This window comes from Polychytrium aggregatum, assembly GCF_025602895.1.
Source record: "Polychytrium aggregatum strain JEL109 chromosome Unknown BJ171scaffold_51, whole genome shotgun sequence".
In the NCBI taxonomy this organism is placed as follows: Eukaryota; Fungi; Chytridiomycota; class Chytridiomycetes; order Polychytriales; genus Polychytrium; species Polychytrium aggregatum.
The window spans coordinates 82,119-97,430 of NW_026516253.1; the positions used below are offsets into that span (position 1 = coordinate 82,119).

The window sequence follows — 15,312 nt, forward strand, 5'->3', positions numbered from 1 at the left end:
GTAGTGGTGGCGGCAGCGCTTCATCGGCAATTTTAGGGTCTGCTATCGGATGGGAATTTGGGCTGGGTGTCTGGAGCGACCGTGTGCCTGACGGATCTTCCGTTGGCAGTGCAGCCCCGCTCGCCTCGGAGCCAATGCCCTGGTCGATTGTGTTCAGACCCGTTTGCGACTCGAGGGATGCAGTCTTGTTGCCGTTGTATATGGGCGGCAGAATGGAGGGGACGAGACTGAGGCGAACCCGTCCGCCAGTGTATATCGCGCTGCCTCTGGTTTGCAGCGGCGGCGGTTTATCGCCAGCGGGCTCGCTCGGGCTCTCGACCGGGATGATGTTGTCGATGACGTCCATTGCGCTCGGCCAGTACGTGAGTGCGGACGGATGAAATTACCGAGGGGCGAACGCAGGGCAATGAACGAGTGGCCGCCTGGGACGCTGGAGAAGGAGGCAGACCCGTGGGAAAGGACAATCCCAAGGCCGCAATCACAGGCGGCAGCGATCTGTGCTGCCCTTCGAGATGATGCTCACCCACGTGATGGAGGATTGATCTGCTGCGATGAGACAGGGAAGCGGGGAGCAGGGAGCAGGGAGCAGGGAAGATCTTGGTCGCCAGTCGCTCTGACGCTTGTCATTCCCTTCTGGGAGAACACAATGCTCGCTCGGTGAGAATATATTAGGAATGGCCGTCGGCCTCAAAAGCAGACAACACGCTCCCTTATACGAACACTGAATCTCATCACCCGTGCATCCAGAGGCGACCACCAGGACCAGCGCTCAGAACCAAAAAAGGAGCAGAATGGGGGGGAGGAGAAGCAGGGGGGGGGAGAAGACACAAGAAACGCATTCGTCTCTGTGCACATTCACGCTCCAACCCGCTCCTACAATCATGAAAGACTTTCCTTGATTTCGCCTGAGCACACGCAGAAAAGCACCAGCACCAACAACATCAGCAAATATCGACAACAATCAGAGACAAACGTCAAACAAGAAGGCATAAAGGAAGGAGGAGAACGGGGAGCGAGATCGAGGAGACCGGAGGTTAGCATAGCGCGCCATAATTGATTGTCTTCTGCGCGGCTCGTCCCTTGTCATAGAGCACCGCCTTCGCTGTCAGAGCCGAGTCTCGCGGAGAATCGATGCGATCCAGTTAGGTTCAGAAACGATGCCCACCGTCTTCTATTGACCAGACGTCGTCTTCGGTGCATGTGGTACTATCGACAAGATCGACCGGGCTGGCTTCGTTCGTCGCTTGGTCGTCCCCCGGATTCTCGGGCGTTAGCGATTCCAGATAGCTGAGCTGAGCAGCCGTGTTATATTTACCCTGGGCGGTGGGGGTTGAGGCATCGTTAGCTCGCAGATCTTGCCAATGCGGTTCCAAATCGATCGGGAGCCAGACGGCACATGTCGGCCTACCTCAACAAAAACGACCCTGAGAGCATCCCTAGAGACATATTCGTGGTACTGGCAGAGTTCCTGGAGAGTGAGTGTGCTTGCAACATCCATAGCCTGCCAAGTTGATACGGGGACGGTTAGTGACTGAGCCGTTGGCTGGCGAATCGCCCCGGTTAACGATTCAATATCGGCAGACATGCAGCACCGCGCCAGACGTGGCTGGACACAATGCCAGAGAACCATTAGCCCCTCTCTGGAGCGGCTCGGCTGCTCACCTCGTGTATTGTTAGCAGCAGACTGGGAATCTCGAGGGCAATGTCGTTAGTAACGTTGTGCTGTAGCTTAAAGTCCGAAACAATAGAGGTTAGATTCATCAGAAAGGGCGATTCTTCGTCGCCAGAATCTTCGAGTGTGAATGACGAGTCCTTGAACAAGAACGAGACGCAGTAGGGGCGGACACCAGGTGCCAGAGTCGGGGGTTCATCCAACGAGCGCTCCGCACCGTCTGTCGAGGGCAGGGGGGCGGTGTCGTGGAGAGCGGCAGGGCCGCAGCCATCTTGGGGCCAAGCACCCTCGCCGTGCAGCTCGTGGTCCGTCAAATGAGCATGCTCCGGCATCTCCGACTCATCCACAAGCTCCGGATAGTCCTCGCAGTACGCATTGTCGATTGACTCGTCCATCGGGAAGGTATAGTCGTAAACAGAGGAGACCGGTGTGTCGAGATAGTGTCTCGCGGCATCCTTGGCGTCGACGGCACCCGAAGCCGGTGCAGCTGCAGATCCGCTTTCGACGCGGCGGGGCTCGAAAAAGCCGCTTGAGATCCCCGGCGGCGAATCATACGAAGCAGCGTGACGATAGTGCACCGAGACGGGCTCTGGATGGGGAAAGCTTGGGACGGCCAGCAGCTCCATTGTATCAACCAAGGACTTATCACACAGTGGTGCAGCGGCAGCGGTGGTGGTGGTGATGGTGGTGGTCTGAGAGCTTTGCTGAGCGGACAGGGCTACGGCTGCGAGATCGAATGAGGGGGAAAGGAGGGACTCTACTTTTTTTGTGGGCGACAGATCAAGTGGCGGCTGCGTTGGGGACGATGCTCAACCGGACTGTTGCTGAATTTGCACGAGCAGAAATCGGATGGCGAGGTAGACTGCGGGTCTGGCTGAATGGACAGAACAGGTGAGGGTGCGGCGGGCTGAATACGAGGAACAGATGAGCCGACAGTAGATAGAGATCAAGGGCCTGGCAGTGTGGCTGAGCGGATGGCTGAGCGGATGGCTGAGCGGATGGCTGAGCGGTATGGCCGAGCAGGGATGTGGTGTCGTGGTGGGCGATGGACGATGGACGATGGACGATGAACGATGGACGATGAACGATGGACGATGAACGATGGACAAAAGCTGGCGAGGAGGGATTGGAGGGTCGACGAGCGGTCCCAAAGCGGCAGACACGTGGCCAGCAAGAAAAGCATGACCCCACGTGGATGCTGTGCCACGCTGTGCTGACGTCATCAATGCGCAGCCGCGTGGCAGTGTCCTGCCTCCGGGTGGCGGTGCACGCTGTTCTGTCTTCTGCCAGGAACATTCCAATGCACCCGGCTCAATCATGGGCGGGGTCGGCGAGAGCAGCCGATGCCGGACTCAGCGACACATACGTGCTCGGAGAGACTACCGTGCTGCTCGCTGCGGCCTCCGTCGCTGCGCCTAATCACAATCGCCGCGTGGGTCCAGCCGCTCTCCGACCAGTATCCAGCCACTTGCACCCAGCACCAAGCACCAAACACCAAACCGATTCCTGTCTGCCCTCACCGTCCGTACTGCTGGCACCCGGTGAGTCCTTGACCCCTTCATCCAGTTGGAACACCTTGCCCAATACAGAGCCTGTGCGGAGCCAGCTGCGCTGCCCTCTTTGTTTGTGTCTCGGGGTTGCTGACGATGTTGTCTGCATTCCGTTCTGCCAAGCTCAGCAGAGATCGCTCAACGTACCACCAACGTACACTCAACGTACCAACGTACTGCCCCGCACATACAGTTATAATAGTCCAAACATCGTCTGGCTCGAGTTAGCCACAGCGCACACATGAGTCAAGGAGGTAAGATGGTGTCCCGTCGACCAGACAATGCCAGTCCCCCGTGAGAACCAATGCACGCTTGGCTAATGGGTCTTGCCTGCTCCACTCACTCTCCAGAACCGGCTCCAGCAGCGGACGGTGCGAACAATGTTACCTTCAAGGTGTTTGTCGACGACGTCTGCAAAGTCGTCACCACCAAGCCCGACGTTCCCCTCCACGATCTGCATAGCCAGATCTCACAGGCGTTCTACCAAGGGTCGCCGTCCGTCAACCGCTCCCTCAAACTCGAGTTCTTGGACTCGGAAGGCGATCGAATGAAGCTGGACACTCAATCCAAGCTGGACTCGGCCATCACCATGTCCGGCAGCCTCCAGAGGCCTTTTGTCCACATCTTTGGCAACGAGGAGTGGAAGGGCCGGCACAAATCGAGCCAGCCAGAAAACCGTTCTAATCCAATCGTGCCTCCACCAGAGGACCGCGGCAAATCTCGCCCTTACCTGGATCCACTGATTCCGTCCACCCGCAAGAGCTTCTTTGACCCGCAGCCACCCACAGGTCAGTCCGTCGAGCGAGGGAGGTCCACGGTCGTCAAACCCAAGCGGACTGCCTCCATGCTCAAAGACAGCGAACGCTCGAGTTCGGAAGGGGCCAGCGACAACCCCAGTACACAGCCATCAGCCGATACCAAACGCGGTAAGTCGCTGACTGGTTCGGCACGAGCGAGCGTCTGACTCGTCCGGTGCACTTGGGCAGGACGTCTTGTGAATCTCTGGTTTCTGAGACGCCGCTGGGCTGGCGGCAGCACTTGCGATGCCATATTACTAGTGTACCAGCTAATAATGCGTCCCTCGTTGCCCTCATCCGGCTGCGTAGCCAACGGTGATGTGCGACCACACAAATCCGAACTCACAACCGTCCCGGAAGCACAGTCGTCGCGAGACATTGCACCGCAGCCAAATGCACACTCGGGCCCGGTGAAATCTCAGACGACCGCATCAATGCCGGCTGGCGGCCAGTCCAAGTCCGCCGTGCCCTCCAAACCACTGCAGAGACCTCCCGTCAGCCTCCAGAAGCTTCCGTCGTCGGTTCCTGATGACTCTGGCAAAGGATCCGTTGCTTGGTCCATACCAGTGCGTTCCTCGGGCTCGCAGGCAGTGCGAGCAGCCCCGCGGCGACCGCCAGGAAAGGTCGAGATGGTCACGGTCTCGACCGAAACCGATGAGATTGAAGACCTTATCCCGGTTACTGTCCCGGCCGCAGCAGTTGTAGATCCAAATGCATCCGGTCCAGGCTCACCTGTGCCAGCCGAGGGATCCGCCGAGTGTGCACCTCCGGCCAACAACGGCAACAACAGCAACAACGAGGCATCCGTGGATAGTGCCAGCCCTCCAGACGACAGCGCCGGCGACTCCTCGACTGCCTGCGAGTCTTCTGCGTCAGACAGCGACAGTCAATCTTCTGTGGATAGCACGCAGTCCCTTCGGCGCTCCAAGGCGACATACCTTCGCCCCGCTGATAGTCTTGACATTGGCGAGGGTTGGGATCCATCGACCTTTGTCGAAAGGCCGCGGCATCCTCCGAGCATCATGTACCCCTCAAAGCGGTCTCGGCTGCGTGCCATCTCGCCACCGTGCATACGCTGGCGAAAGTACGAGAAATCGATCGAGGGGGCCGTGGGAAGGCTGTCGGTAGCATCGAGAAAGAAGCAAGAACACCCACCAAAGACCACTGACCCTGAGCCAGGACCTGAGCCCGTACCCGAGAAGCCTCCAACCGAGGAGGATCTTAAAGAGTCGCTCAAAGCCAAGATCCTGCAAGACATTGAAGAGAAAGCCAGGATATGGCTCATCGAAAGCATTGAGGAGCGAACCCGTCAGTGGGTCGAGGAGCAAAAGTCCAAGCTCGATGCGGTGCTCAAGGACGGAGAGCAAGTGCCCTGGAGCTCGCCCGAGGTTGCTCGGAAAGCCGCTGCCTCACTCCAGGATGCCGGCGGATTGCGACCTGCGCCTCGGAGCATGGGCGACAAAGCGACAGAGGAATCCCCTGAGGCCAGGAGGAGGCGGCCCAGGGAGACGGCTGCTCCCTCTGTGGCCGAGCCCATCAAGTCGATCATGAAGTCGACTCAGAAGGAGCATGCTTCCGGCAAACGCAGCCACAAACACAGCAATTCGCACTCTTCTGCCCCCAAAGGCTCCGAACCTAGTTTCCCGACCAAGCCCAGGGTTCGCATCGTCACCGGCCTTACCAAGTCCCGGTCGCAGGAGAGCCTCAGCAAGCTTCCGCCCATCGATCCCAGATATGCCAGCGTCATGGCAGCAGCAGGATACCCCTACCTCCAGGGCTATCCGGATCCACGGCTCGCTGGGTACCGCTCTGACCGTCCAGGATACTACCCTGCCGCCCCCGAGCACTGGGGCGGGTATCCTCCCGAGATGGTTGCTGCTGCCTCGCTGCCCAGGCTCTTTCCGCTGCGGCGATCGTCGTCGATGGCTTCGGCTCCTGTGCTTCCAGGCACGCTGGGAGTACCCATGCCCTTCTTTCCGCCCCCTCTGGCTTCAGATGGATACTCCAAGTCGCGGCCCATCAAATCTCTGTCGTTTCCAGGGGCATCGTCGGGCGGCTTTGGTTCTCGGCCCCACAAAAGCGGCGCTGTTCCTGGCTGGGGTGCTCACGGGCCTGGTCGACAAGGCGGACTGCAACCGCTGCCATCGCAGTCCTATGACCGGGGCTATCAGTTTTCCCGGATGCAGGGGCCGTCTGGTCTTGCAAAATCAACACCACGCCTCGCAAGGTCGTCTTCGCATCGGCATCCGAAGGGCAGCGCCCGAGGACGTCCCGAGGCCCGCATTTCAATAGGATCGTACTCTCGGCCTCGCTCGAACGGCTCGCGGTCTCGCTCACGCTCAAAGTCCCAGGCCCACGGCCGTCTCGGACAGCGCTCACAGTCGATGTCGAGGTCGAGATCGAAGTCCCGACCAAGGTCCCGATCACAATCCGGGCTGGTGCCTCTCGGACGATCATGGTCGCTGAACAGCCAACAGCCTTCCAAGGAGTCGAGGACATTGGGCGCACTCCAGCAGCCGCCGTTTCGGCTGGCCAACTCTTGGACATACGACGTCGGCCGGTGAGCCGAGTAAAGTCTGCTTTCATCGTTCCTCTGGGTGCTGAATCAAAACGTGAGTCATGCTGCGACCAAGCGGAGGCCATTTGCAGGCGGCCTTGCGAGTGCGAGCGAGCGAGGAGGCACATGTATGTGCGGCAGTGCTTTTGGGGTGTGTCTAGGAAGTGCCTCAACGAGCATCATCAGCGAGCATCATCAGCGAGCATCATCAACGAGCACCCTCAATGCCAGCGGCAGATCCAGTATCCGTATTTCGGGTGAATGGCCGGGGTGGCCCGCACTTGGCCGACCAGGAACGAGCGGCATACCATGTCTGCCCGGTCACCAGACCATGCGGCAGCGCCTGGCTGCTCACCAATGTCCAGGCCGGCAGCCACAGCCACCAGCCGCGACAACCGCCGAGAACAACGGCCATGACAACCGTCGATGATAGCAGCCATGACAGCGGGGTGGGCATGCAGCCCGTGTCTGATCCGGGGATGTGCAGTCGCCCCTCAGAGCTGCCTGCAGCTATGGCACCGTCGAGAGCGCATCCGGCGATGGACATCCGGCCAAGGGAGTCCATTCGGAGGGTCCGCCTTCTTGCTTAAGCCGCCGTTGCGGCGGCCGAAAACAAGCAAGGGTGAGCCAGCAAGACACAAGGAGAAAGGGCAGCGGTCCGCCCTGTCAGCTCGGATCGTCAGAGTCTGATTCTCGATCACAGCTGCAGACCCCGATGTGGGGAGGGAGTTGGGATAAGAGTGTGTTTGGGAGTCGATGAGTCGAGGCATCGACTATGGCGAATGGAACAGCGATGCATCGCCTGTCTCGAATCCCCCCCCCTCTCGCGATTGTCCGGACTGATCGCACCGCCGAGTGAATGGAATCGGTGTGTTCTTGGCCAAAGCTGCGATCAGCCGAGTAGTCCGGGTCGGTTGAACATCCCCAAGCGCACCAACCAAAATCGGGAGGCAGCCGGGTTGGCCGCCGGCAGTGGTTGTGTCGATGTGACGTTCACCGCCAGCGCTGAGCACATCGGAATACTTCCGACACTTGGTCGAGACGCTGCGGGCACTCCCATGGAGACCCCGCCTGACCTCCCGGAAAGTAACCCGACGAGACAGCAGCGCAACGGCCGCTGCAACTCCGTTGCCCCTCGCTGGTGGTATTTCAACCCAGCCACTTCCCCTCGTACACCCAAGGACCCACCGCCCTCTCACCGGCACCGCTGCTGCTCGCTACTGCTTGGTTTACAAACACACCTGCGTATTTTGGCGATGAAGTCTCTGTCCTGGTGCCTTGCCCTCTGGCTCTGGTTCACATGGCCACAGCTCGGCCTGGCTCTCCCCCAGCATGTGAGTGCAGATCCGATCGTCCTCGCTCCGTCTTTGCTCCATTGATAGCGACAGCGTTTGTTGCCGGGCTGCCTCCGTACCGATCATCCCAGGGACTGCCACCACTTCAAGGGACCTGTGCTTTGATCTCTTGGTCCCTGCCACCACCCCTGGTGTATGACCCACGCGCATCCACAACCATGTTATGCAGTGCTGCCCCTTTCGAACCGGCCCTCTCTTGCTGCCACCGTTGCCAGATTAGTCTGCATCTTGACCGTTGTCTGCTTTCCGCAACAATCTCTCGTCTGACCATGCTCCCTTTTCATATCCTGGCCTTGGGTCCCGCTCTACAGGGCTCGGGAAACCTCGCCTCTAATGCCGTTGGCAGCTCACCACCACAATCACACTCTGTAGATCACAGCAGTGCCGCCGTTACTTCTCCAGGATCCTTATGCCATAGCCGCTTAGGCTGCCCAGCCACCTCTCCCGATCCTGCCGCCTCGACCTCTGAGTCCCAGCCCCCAGCTCCACTCCGGACACAGCCAGCCTCGGTCATTCCCACAGACCCGCTGGCCCCTTCACCCAAGCCGACATTGCCCAGCCCTGATCCAGCTCCAGCCACGGCATCGTCTGTCCTGGTCGATCCCACAACCCTGGCTCCTCAGCAGTCCACACAGTCCTTGGCAGGCCCAGCGCTCCCCTCCCAGACCACAAGTGCTGCTGCTGCAAGCGCCACGGCCATCAGCCCCAGCAGCACCGTCTCAAGCAATCTTGGCCTTGTAGCAGTATCGCCGAGCTCCGTTGCTCCGCTTTCGACCCAACCGTCTCGGACGTACTCCATCCAGACGCATCCATCTGCACCCAGTGCCCCGCTGACGCCCAGCCGGGACGACTCGACAGCGCAATCCTCCTCCGGTGTCATCTTTGGTGGTGCTTTGGGTGGTGCTGCTCTGGTCGCCATGACTCTGGGTGTCGCTGCATATCTGTACGTCAAGCGCAAGTACCGCCACCAGCCCCGACGACTGGCAAAGACCTCCGAACTACTTCCCCAGTACGGCTGGAGACCTCTGGGCTCGCACAAAAAGTCATCCGCACCCCGCTATCCTCGTCTTGGCCAGGACTTTGCCTCCCGCAATTCTCCAATCCCGTATCCCCCACCGCTGCAACTGCCAAAGCTTGTAGACATACAGGGCGGAGCTGGCTCCCATTTTGTCGGTACGAATTCAGCACCACCACCACTACCACTACCGCCGCCGCCGCCGGTGGTGTCCTACGAGCTCACTATGACGCAGCCTGTACCACCAGTGAGTTACTCGACTCTGCAGAATCAGGCCCCTGCAGTCGATGTGGAAAGCAGCCCGTATCCTCCCGATAACGAAGAGTCATCTATCGCCGAGTCACTCAGACAATCGTCGCTGAAGCGCCCCACTGGCTTGCGGGCGCTGCCACAGCTGCGACGAGCCAAGATCCGTCGATCCGCAGAGCGAGACGACGAGCTCGGGTTCGAGGCAGACGACGATCTCCTCATCCTCGAGACATACTCGGATGGATGGGGACTGGCCGAGAACGCTGCCAAGCAGCGCGGCGTCGTGCCGTTGAACTTTTGCAGCCGAATTCCCAGCAGCCAGGACGATGCAAGACGTGCGATTATAAGCCGTGCTCCTACTCAGCCCGACGAGGTTGCGCTCGTCCAGGGCGAGGAGGTGCTTGTGTTGGAGGAGTACGACGACGGGTGGGGCTGGGTGGAGGTCGAGAGCGGCCACCGGGGCATGGCGCCGCTGAACCACCTGTACTGATCTGCCGTCTGCTGCCGATCTGGGTCAGCGCCGATCCGAACTGGTGTCGATATGGCGTGATCCGATCTGGCTGAGGACATCCTGGTGCTGTTGTTTTCTTTGTGCTCTGCCTCGGAATAGATTGCCTTCTTTGCGCATCCTGGCATCCTGCATCCTGCATCCCAACATCCTGCATCTCGACGTCCTGCATCATCCGATCGACCAGGCGATCGACCAGGCGGCCGACACCGAGCATGGTCGTGGCTGCAGTCCATCAGCACTGTTCCCACCCCTGGCCCACCCGCGATCGGGACAGCCGCGCCAATCAGCCGCGGCTATCTTTTCTTCTGCACCACTCTGCACAAAACCCCGTGCGACCCGAAAGAGGTTTCCGAACCACTTTCCCCCCTTGGTCTTCGTCTTCCTCACCACATCCCCGTTGCCCGACTTGCTGCATTCGCTTCCCCTTCGTTGCATCGCCGCCCACCCCCTGGACTACCTCGCTCTGACCCTGTCGTTCCGCTTTCTGTCTTGCTGCTTCAAGTCATGATCCATCTGGCTGACACCGTCCAGGGCGATGCCAGCCCGGAAGGAGCCGCACCTCTGTGTGGCTCTGTCCAGACACCCGATTCCATCGCACCCGGCGATGCTAGGCTCGATCCTGCTCCTGCCGAGCATGCCCCTCATTCCGTCCCCGTCGATGTCGCCTCCCCGGCCGTCTGCACCGACAGCTGCGACTTGTGTGCAGACAACGAGTCTGCACCATCGCTGCCGCTCGCGAGCGGCCCGATGACGTTCTGCCGCGACTGCCGCCTCCAGCTCTGCGACTTCCACCGGCTCTCGCACCAAAAGACCAAATCGACCTCCAGGCACCAGCTCATCGCTCCCACAGACCTGCTGCAGGACCCCGAGCTCTATGCTCAGATCCAGAACCACCGGGCCATCTTCCGCCATGCGTCGCACTGTCCGTCGCATCCTGATCACCTCCAGGTCCTCTTTTGCCTCAGTTGCAATACCGTCGTCTGCGAGCTCTGCTACGTGCTCGGCTGCAAGGACGACGACGACCGTATGCATCCCGTCAGGCCCGTCTTGGATCACTACCCCGACGCCCGGGAGCAGTTCCAGACGCTTCATCTGCGCTCCATCGAATCCACCCTCGCCAAATACCAAGCCTTCCCAACACAGCTTCAGCTTTGGTTGGAGCAGCTTAGTCTCGATGCCGCCGAGGCTAGGACCCAGATCAGGAACCGCTCACAGGCACTGCATCTTCAGATCCAGCAGCGCGAGCAGCAGATGCTCGATCAGGTCGCCGACATCGAGACCCAAACTCGGCGTGAGCTCGAGGCTCAGATGGCCACGATCCAAGGCCACATGGACGACCTGCAGGACATGCACCGGGACGCTCTCCAGCTCCTGGCCGGCAACAACGTCTTTGCGCTCCTCGATGCTCTCAAGAGCCAGGATGCCATTCCGTCGCCGAACGACGTCCAGAACGAAGCATGCGGCTTCACCCGATCCTGGTCACTGCCGGCCTTTGCCGGCCTGCCCGAGGTCGACATGGGCCTGCTCCCCGAACGGACATTCAAGAACCAGCGCCGCCCGGTCGAGCTCAAAATCGCCAAGCAGGAATACGATCCCCAGGGGAATCTGATCCGACTGCACTTTTCGTTTCATATTTGGCCGGCGCTCAAGTTCCATCACCAAACGATGATGTTCCGGTCGCCGGTGACCCTGGCGATCGACCACCACCAGCTCGATGCCATCCATGTACAGCCCGGTACAGACGTCGTCGTCGATGTGGCCGCCAGCTATGCATTCAAGCGGGGCACCAAGCACCGGCTCTGGGCCAAGGGCTTCTTTGGCGATGCCGTCACCAAAGTGTTTCTCCAACCCAACTGGGTGCAGCCCGCTGTGCCAAGGCATCCCTCTTCGGATGAGGAGAGCACCTCCCTCAGCACGCTAACCAGCAGTAGCGACTCGTCCTAGTCCACCTGTGAGCATCGACTTCTTGAATATAACAACACGCCGAGCGATATCCACAGTTGATATGCCTATGTCTGCACTGCCGATGCCGTGTGCCCCGCGGAGCAGTGTCCAGGGTTACTTGTTTTGGTGATGCCGAGGGGCCGCTGTGAGCCAAGTCCGTGAGGTCCCGGCTCCGTCTCCGAGTAAATCATGCAGCGGCATGCTGCTATATGCAGTGCCGTGTGATATGCGATCGGCTTTTCTTACCACCCATGAGCACCGGCGTGCCATGATGCAAGTCGTCATACCTTTGCCATGTTTCCATCCGGCTGGCTGTCCCAAGTCTCTTGCGTTTCTCACGCCCTCCCCTCCCACTGCATGCTATCGCCGTCAGGGCCCGCATCGGTGTCGTTGCGAGCTCGACAGCACGGCGAGGACCAGCCCGGCCGCTGGCTGCTCGGCGGGTAGTTGTCCAAATATTGACGGTCCGAGGGCAGGGCCGCCCTTCTCTTTCGACTGGCAGCAACCCCGTTGCCCCGCAAGACAACCTAGCCAGCGTCGCCTGGAAGCGACTGTGGCTGCTCGATCAGTCCGTTTTGAGCGCTGCCCCTCCAGGCCCTTCATCTTGACGCTGCCCTGTCTGCCGCGCCCTTGCGTCGTCAGTGATTGGAGAATGGTCGGCAGAGCATTCTGCCTGGAAGTGTGACCTGTTTTTGTTGATGGCTCCTGAGGCGACGAGGCGTTAAAATGGGGGACAGCAGAGCAGGCTGTCCTCGTCTCCATCTCTGTCCCAAAGGACATTTGCCCTCCCTCCAAAACACCATTAGTTCGTTATCGTCGGTCGCTCGCACGGTCCCCAAATCCAGAGCAGAGGTAATGATGCTGCTCGCTCTTCCCAAGCACACCGACGACGAATCATGCCTGTCTGTCTCAGCCAACGCGGCTTCATGAACCGAGTCTCGCATTCTCCCGAACGACAGTGCGCCGCACATTTGAGACTGTTCCCAGAACTAACATCCCATTCACTGCTCGTCTACGGCGGCATTGCGACGCTGGCGATTGCCACCGCTGAACTGACTGTGTCCTGGACGCTGTCCCGCTCTTCCTCGCTTAGTCGACACACTTGCAACAGTCCAAACTCCGCACCTCAAACATCGCAGGCACATTGATCCCGAGCCGGATTCCAAGCAAACCCACTTTGTCCAAGAAATACTACCAGAGCAAGCCACATACACACACAAGTCAAACCGCTCCTCCCCTCTCGCCGCCACCGTCGCTACTATCGTTGCCATCGCCACCATCGTCGCTGTCCCCTTGACCTTCTCACGTCCATATTCGTGAATATGCGTGGAATCATCAACGTTCAAACAGGCCAGTGTGGCAACCAGATCGGTTCCAAGTTCTGGGAAATCATCAGCGAGGAGCACGGCCTTGATCCAACCGGCAAGTACGTCGGCGAACGCGATGTTCAGCTGGAGCGAGTCGATGTGTACTTTAATGAAGTCCCGGGTCCGAAATACGTTCCAAGGTAAGTCGACTGGGCCGGCTGGGTCGGTTGGGTCGGTGGCCGGATGCGGGGAGGGGCAGATGTCCTTACCTTTCGGTTTGTTCCCTCTCTTTGCTGTTTGGACGGACTGACACTCTTGTCTCGCAGGTCTGTGATGGTTGACCTGGAGCCCGGAACCATGGATGCCGTGCGTTCGGGTCCCTACGGCGACCTCTTCCGCCCAGACAACTTCATCTTTGGACAGTCCGGTGCCGGCAACAACTGGGCCAAGGGCTACTACACCGAAGGCGCCGAGCTGGTCGAGAATGTTCTCGAGGTCATCCGCAAGGAGGCAGAGCACGTCGATGCCCTGCAAGGCTTCCAGATGACACACTCGCTTGGCGGCGGAACCGGAAGCGGCATGGGATCGCTGCTTGTCTCCAAGGTATGCACGGATGCTCTCTTTGGGCGCAATCGACTTTGCAGCTCGGTCAGTGACTAACCCAATGCCCCTCTGTGGAATCAGATTCGCGAAGAGTACCCCGACCGCATGATGTGCACCTTCTCCGTCATGCCCTCGGCCAAGGTCAGCGACACCGTCGTCGAGCCATACAACGCCACGCTTTCGATCCACCAGCTAGTCGAGAACAGCGACGAGACCTTCTGCATCGACAACGAAGCCCTCTACGACATTTGCTTCCGCACCCTGAAGTTGACCAACCCGTCGTACGGCGACCTGAACCACCTCGTGTCCTCGGTCATGTCCGGCATCACGACATGTCTGCGATTCCCGGGCCAACTCAACGCCGACCTTCGCAAGCTGGCCGTCAACATGATTCCGTTCCCGCGCCTCCACTTCTTCATGGTCGGATTTGCGCCTCTGACGGCAAGGGGCTCTCAGGACTACCGCCAACTGACGGTGCAGGAACTCACCACTCAGATGTTCGACGGCCGCAACATGATGGCGGCTTGCGACCCCAAGCACGGGCGCTATCTGACCGTCGCCGCCATCTTCCGAGGCCGGCTGTCGATGAATGATGTCGAGCAGCACATGATGAGCATGCAGATCAAAAACTCGAGCTACTTTGTCGAGTGGATTCCCAGCAACGTCAAGACCGCAGGTAAATGCAGGGTGCTGCAACCAGATGCGGTAATGGGGATGGTCTTGAATCCATAGCTGAGTGTGTTCAGGGGATGTCATTTGCCCATGCTGGAGCAAAGAGGGATGTGCAAGTCGGCCAGCGCCATGAGCGACCCAATTTGCGGATCACTGCATTAGTTGTACTCTCGCACACACCGCATTCCGCCGACCGGCGCCCCAATGCAACTCGCACTGACCGCAATGCATCGAACTCGCTGCGCTACCGACTCGCGCATTCGCCATCGACCGCCGGTGCCGCCAGTTTGCGACATCGCTCCAAAGGGCCTCCGAATGGCCTCGACCTTTATCGGCAACTCGACTGCGATCCAGGAGCTCTTCAAGCGTGTCCAGGTCCAGTTCGCATCCATGTACCGCCGCAAAGCCTTCCTCCACTGGTACACCGGCGAGGGCATGGACGAGATGGAGTTCACCGAGGCCGAGTCCAACATGGCCGATCTCATCTCCGAGTACCAGCAGTACCAGGATGCCGAAGCCGATCTGAAGGAGGAGAAACCAAAGATCAGCGTCTCCAATAGGGCCGCGGCCTCGCCCAGCACCGCCGTTGCTGCCTCGGGTGTGTCGACAGCATCTGTACCCTCGCCCATCAGGCCCGCGCAGAACCCGGGCATCAAGCCTGCTGGTCTGCCGGCGGGAATGGCTCCTCCCGGTGCAGCAGCGATTGGTAAGACCCCGATTCTGCCCGCAAGCAACAACCCCTTGGCCCAAATCAACCCCAAGTAGAGGCACCATTCTGCTTCCGCTGTGACTGTGACTGTGACTGTGACTGTGACTGTGACTGTGACTGTGACTGTGACTGTGACTGTGACTGTGACTGTGACTGTGACTGTGACTGTGATCCCAAAGACCCCTTCCTGCATCCTCCTTCCTCACTCACCGAGCATGTCGTAGATCACTTTGGCCGTGTCTTGGTTGGCTGCTGGTGCCCTGTTGGAATGGCGTTGGCATCTGTGGCCATGCGGCACTGCAGGCGACACAAATACAATCTGTTTTCGAGCTCGGCGTGTCGATTATCTCTGGGTCTTGAATACACACCTC

General features: G+C 59.5%; 4 protein-coding genes across 4 annotated transcripts; 3 read left to right on the forward strand and 1 right to left on the reverse strand.

The window, feature by feature from the left end:
* Positions 1-631: 631 nt before the first annotated feature.
* On the reverse strand, positions 632-2,682 carry BJ171DRAFT_523025 (uncharacterized protein). Its single transcript, XM_053112537.1, has 4 exons — positions 1,663-2,682; positions 1,409-1,501; positions 1,166-1,316; positions 632-905 (listed from the first exon to the last, which is right to left on the reverse strand). The coding sequence occupies exons 1-4, from the start codon at positions 2,296-2,298 to the stop codon at positions 880-882; spliced, it is 906 nt and encodes a 301-aa protein (XP_052962724.1). The 5' UTR covers positions 2,299-2,682; the 3' UTR covers positions 632-879.
* A 1,567-nt stretch (positions 2,683-4,249) lies between these two features.
* Positions 4,250-6,610, forward strand: BJ171DRAFT_523026 (uncharacterized protein). The gene has a single exon (XM_053112538.1). The coding sequence runs from the start codon at positions 4,295-4,297 to the stop codon at positions 6,581-6,583; it is 2,289 nt and encodes a 762-aa protein (XP_052962725.1). The 5' UTR covers positions 4,250-4,294; the 3' UTR covers positions 6,584-6,610.
* Positions 6,611-10,412: 3,802 nt separating this feature from the next.
* On the forward strand, positions 10,413-11,706 carry BJ171DRAFT_523028 (uncharacterized protein). The gene has a single exon (XM_053112539.1). It carries the CDS (start codon positions 10,454-10,456, stop codon positions 11,648-11,650), a length of 1,197 nt encoding a protein of 398 aa, XP_052962726.1. The 5' UTR covers positions 10,413-10,453; the 3' UTR covers positions 11,651-11,706.
* Positions 11,707-12,972: 1,266 nt separating this feature from the next.
* Positions 12,973-14,942, forward strand: BJ171DRAFT_571239 (tubulin beta-4 chain; the record flags this gene model as incomplete). Its single annotated transcript, XM_053113674.1, has 5 exons — positions 12,973-13,157; positions 13,284-13,560; positions 13,642-14,236; positions 14,519-14,834; positions 14,930-14,942. 5 exons carry the CDS (start codon positions 12,973-12,975, stop codon positions 14,940-14,942), a joined length of 1,386 nt encoding a protein of 461 aa, XP_052962727.1.
* Positions 14,943-15,312: the final 370 nt, after the last annotated feature.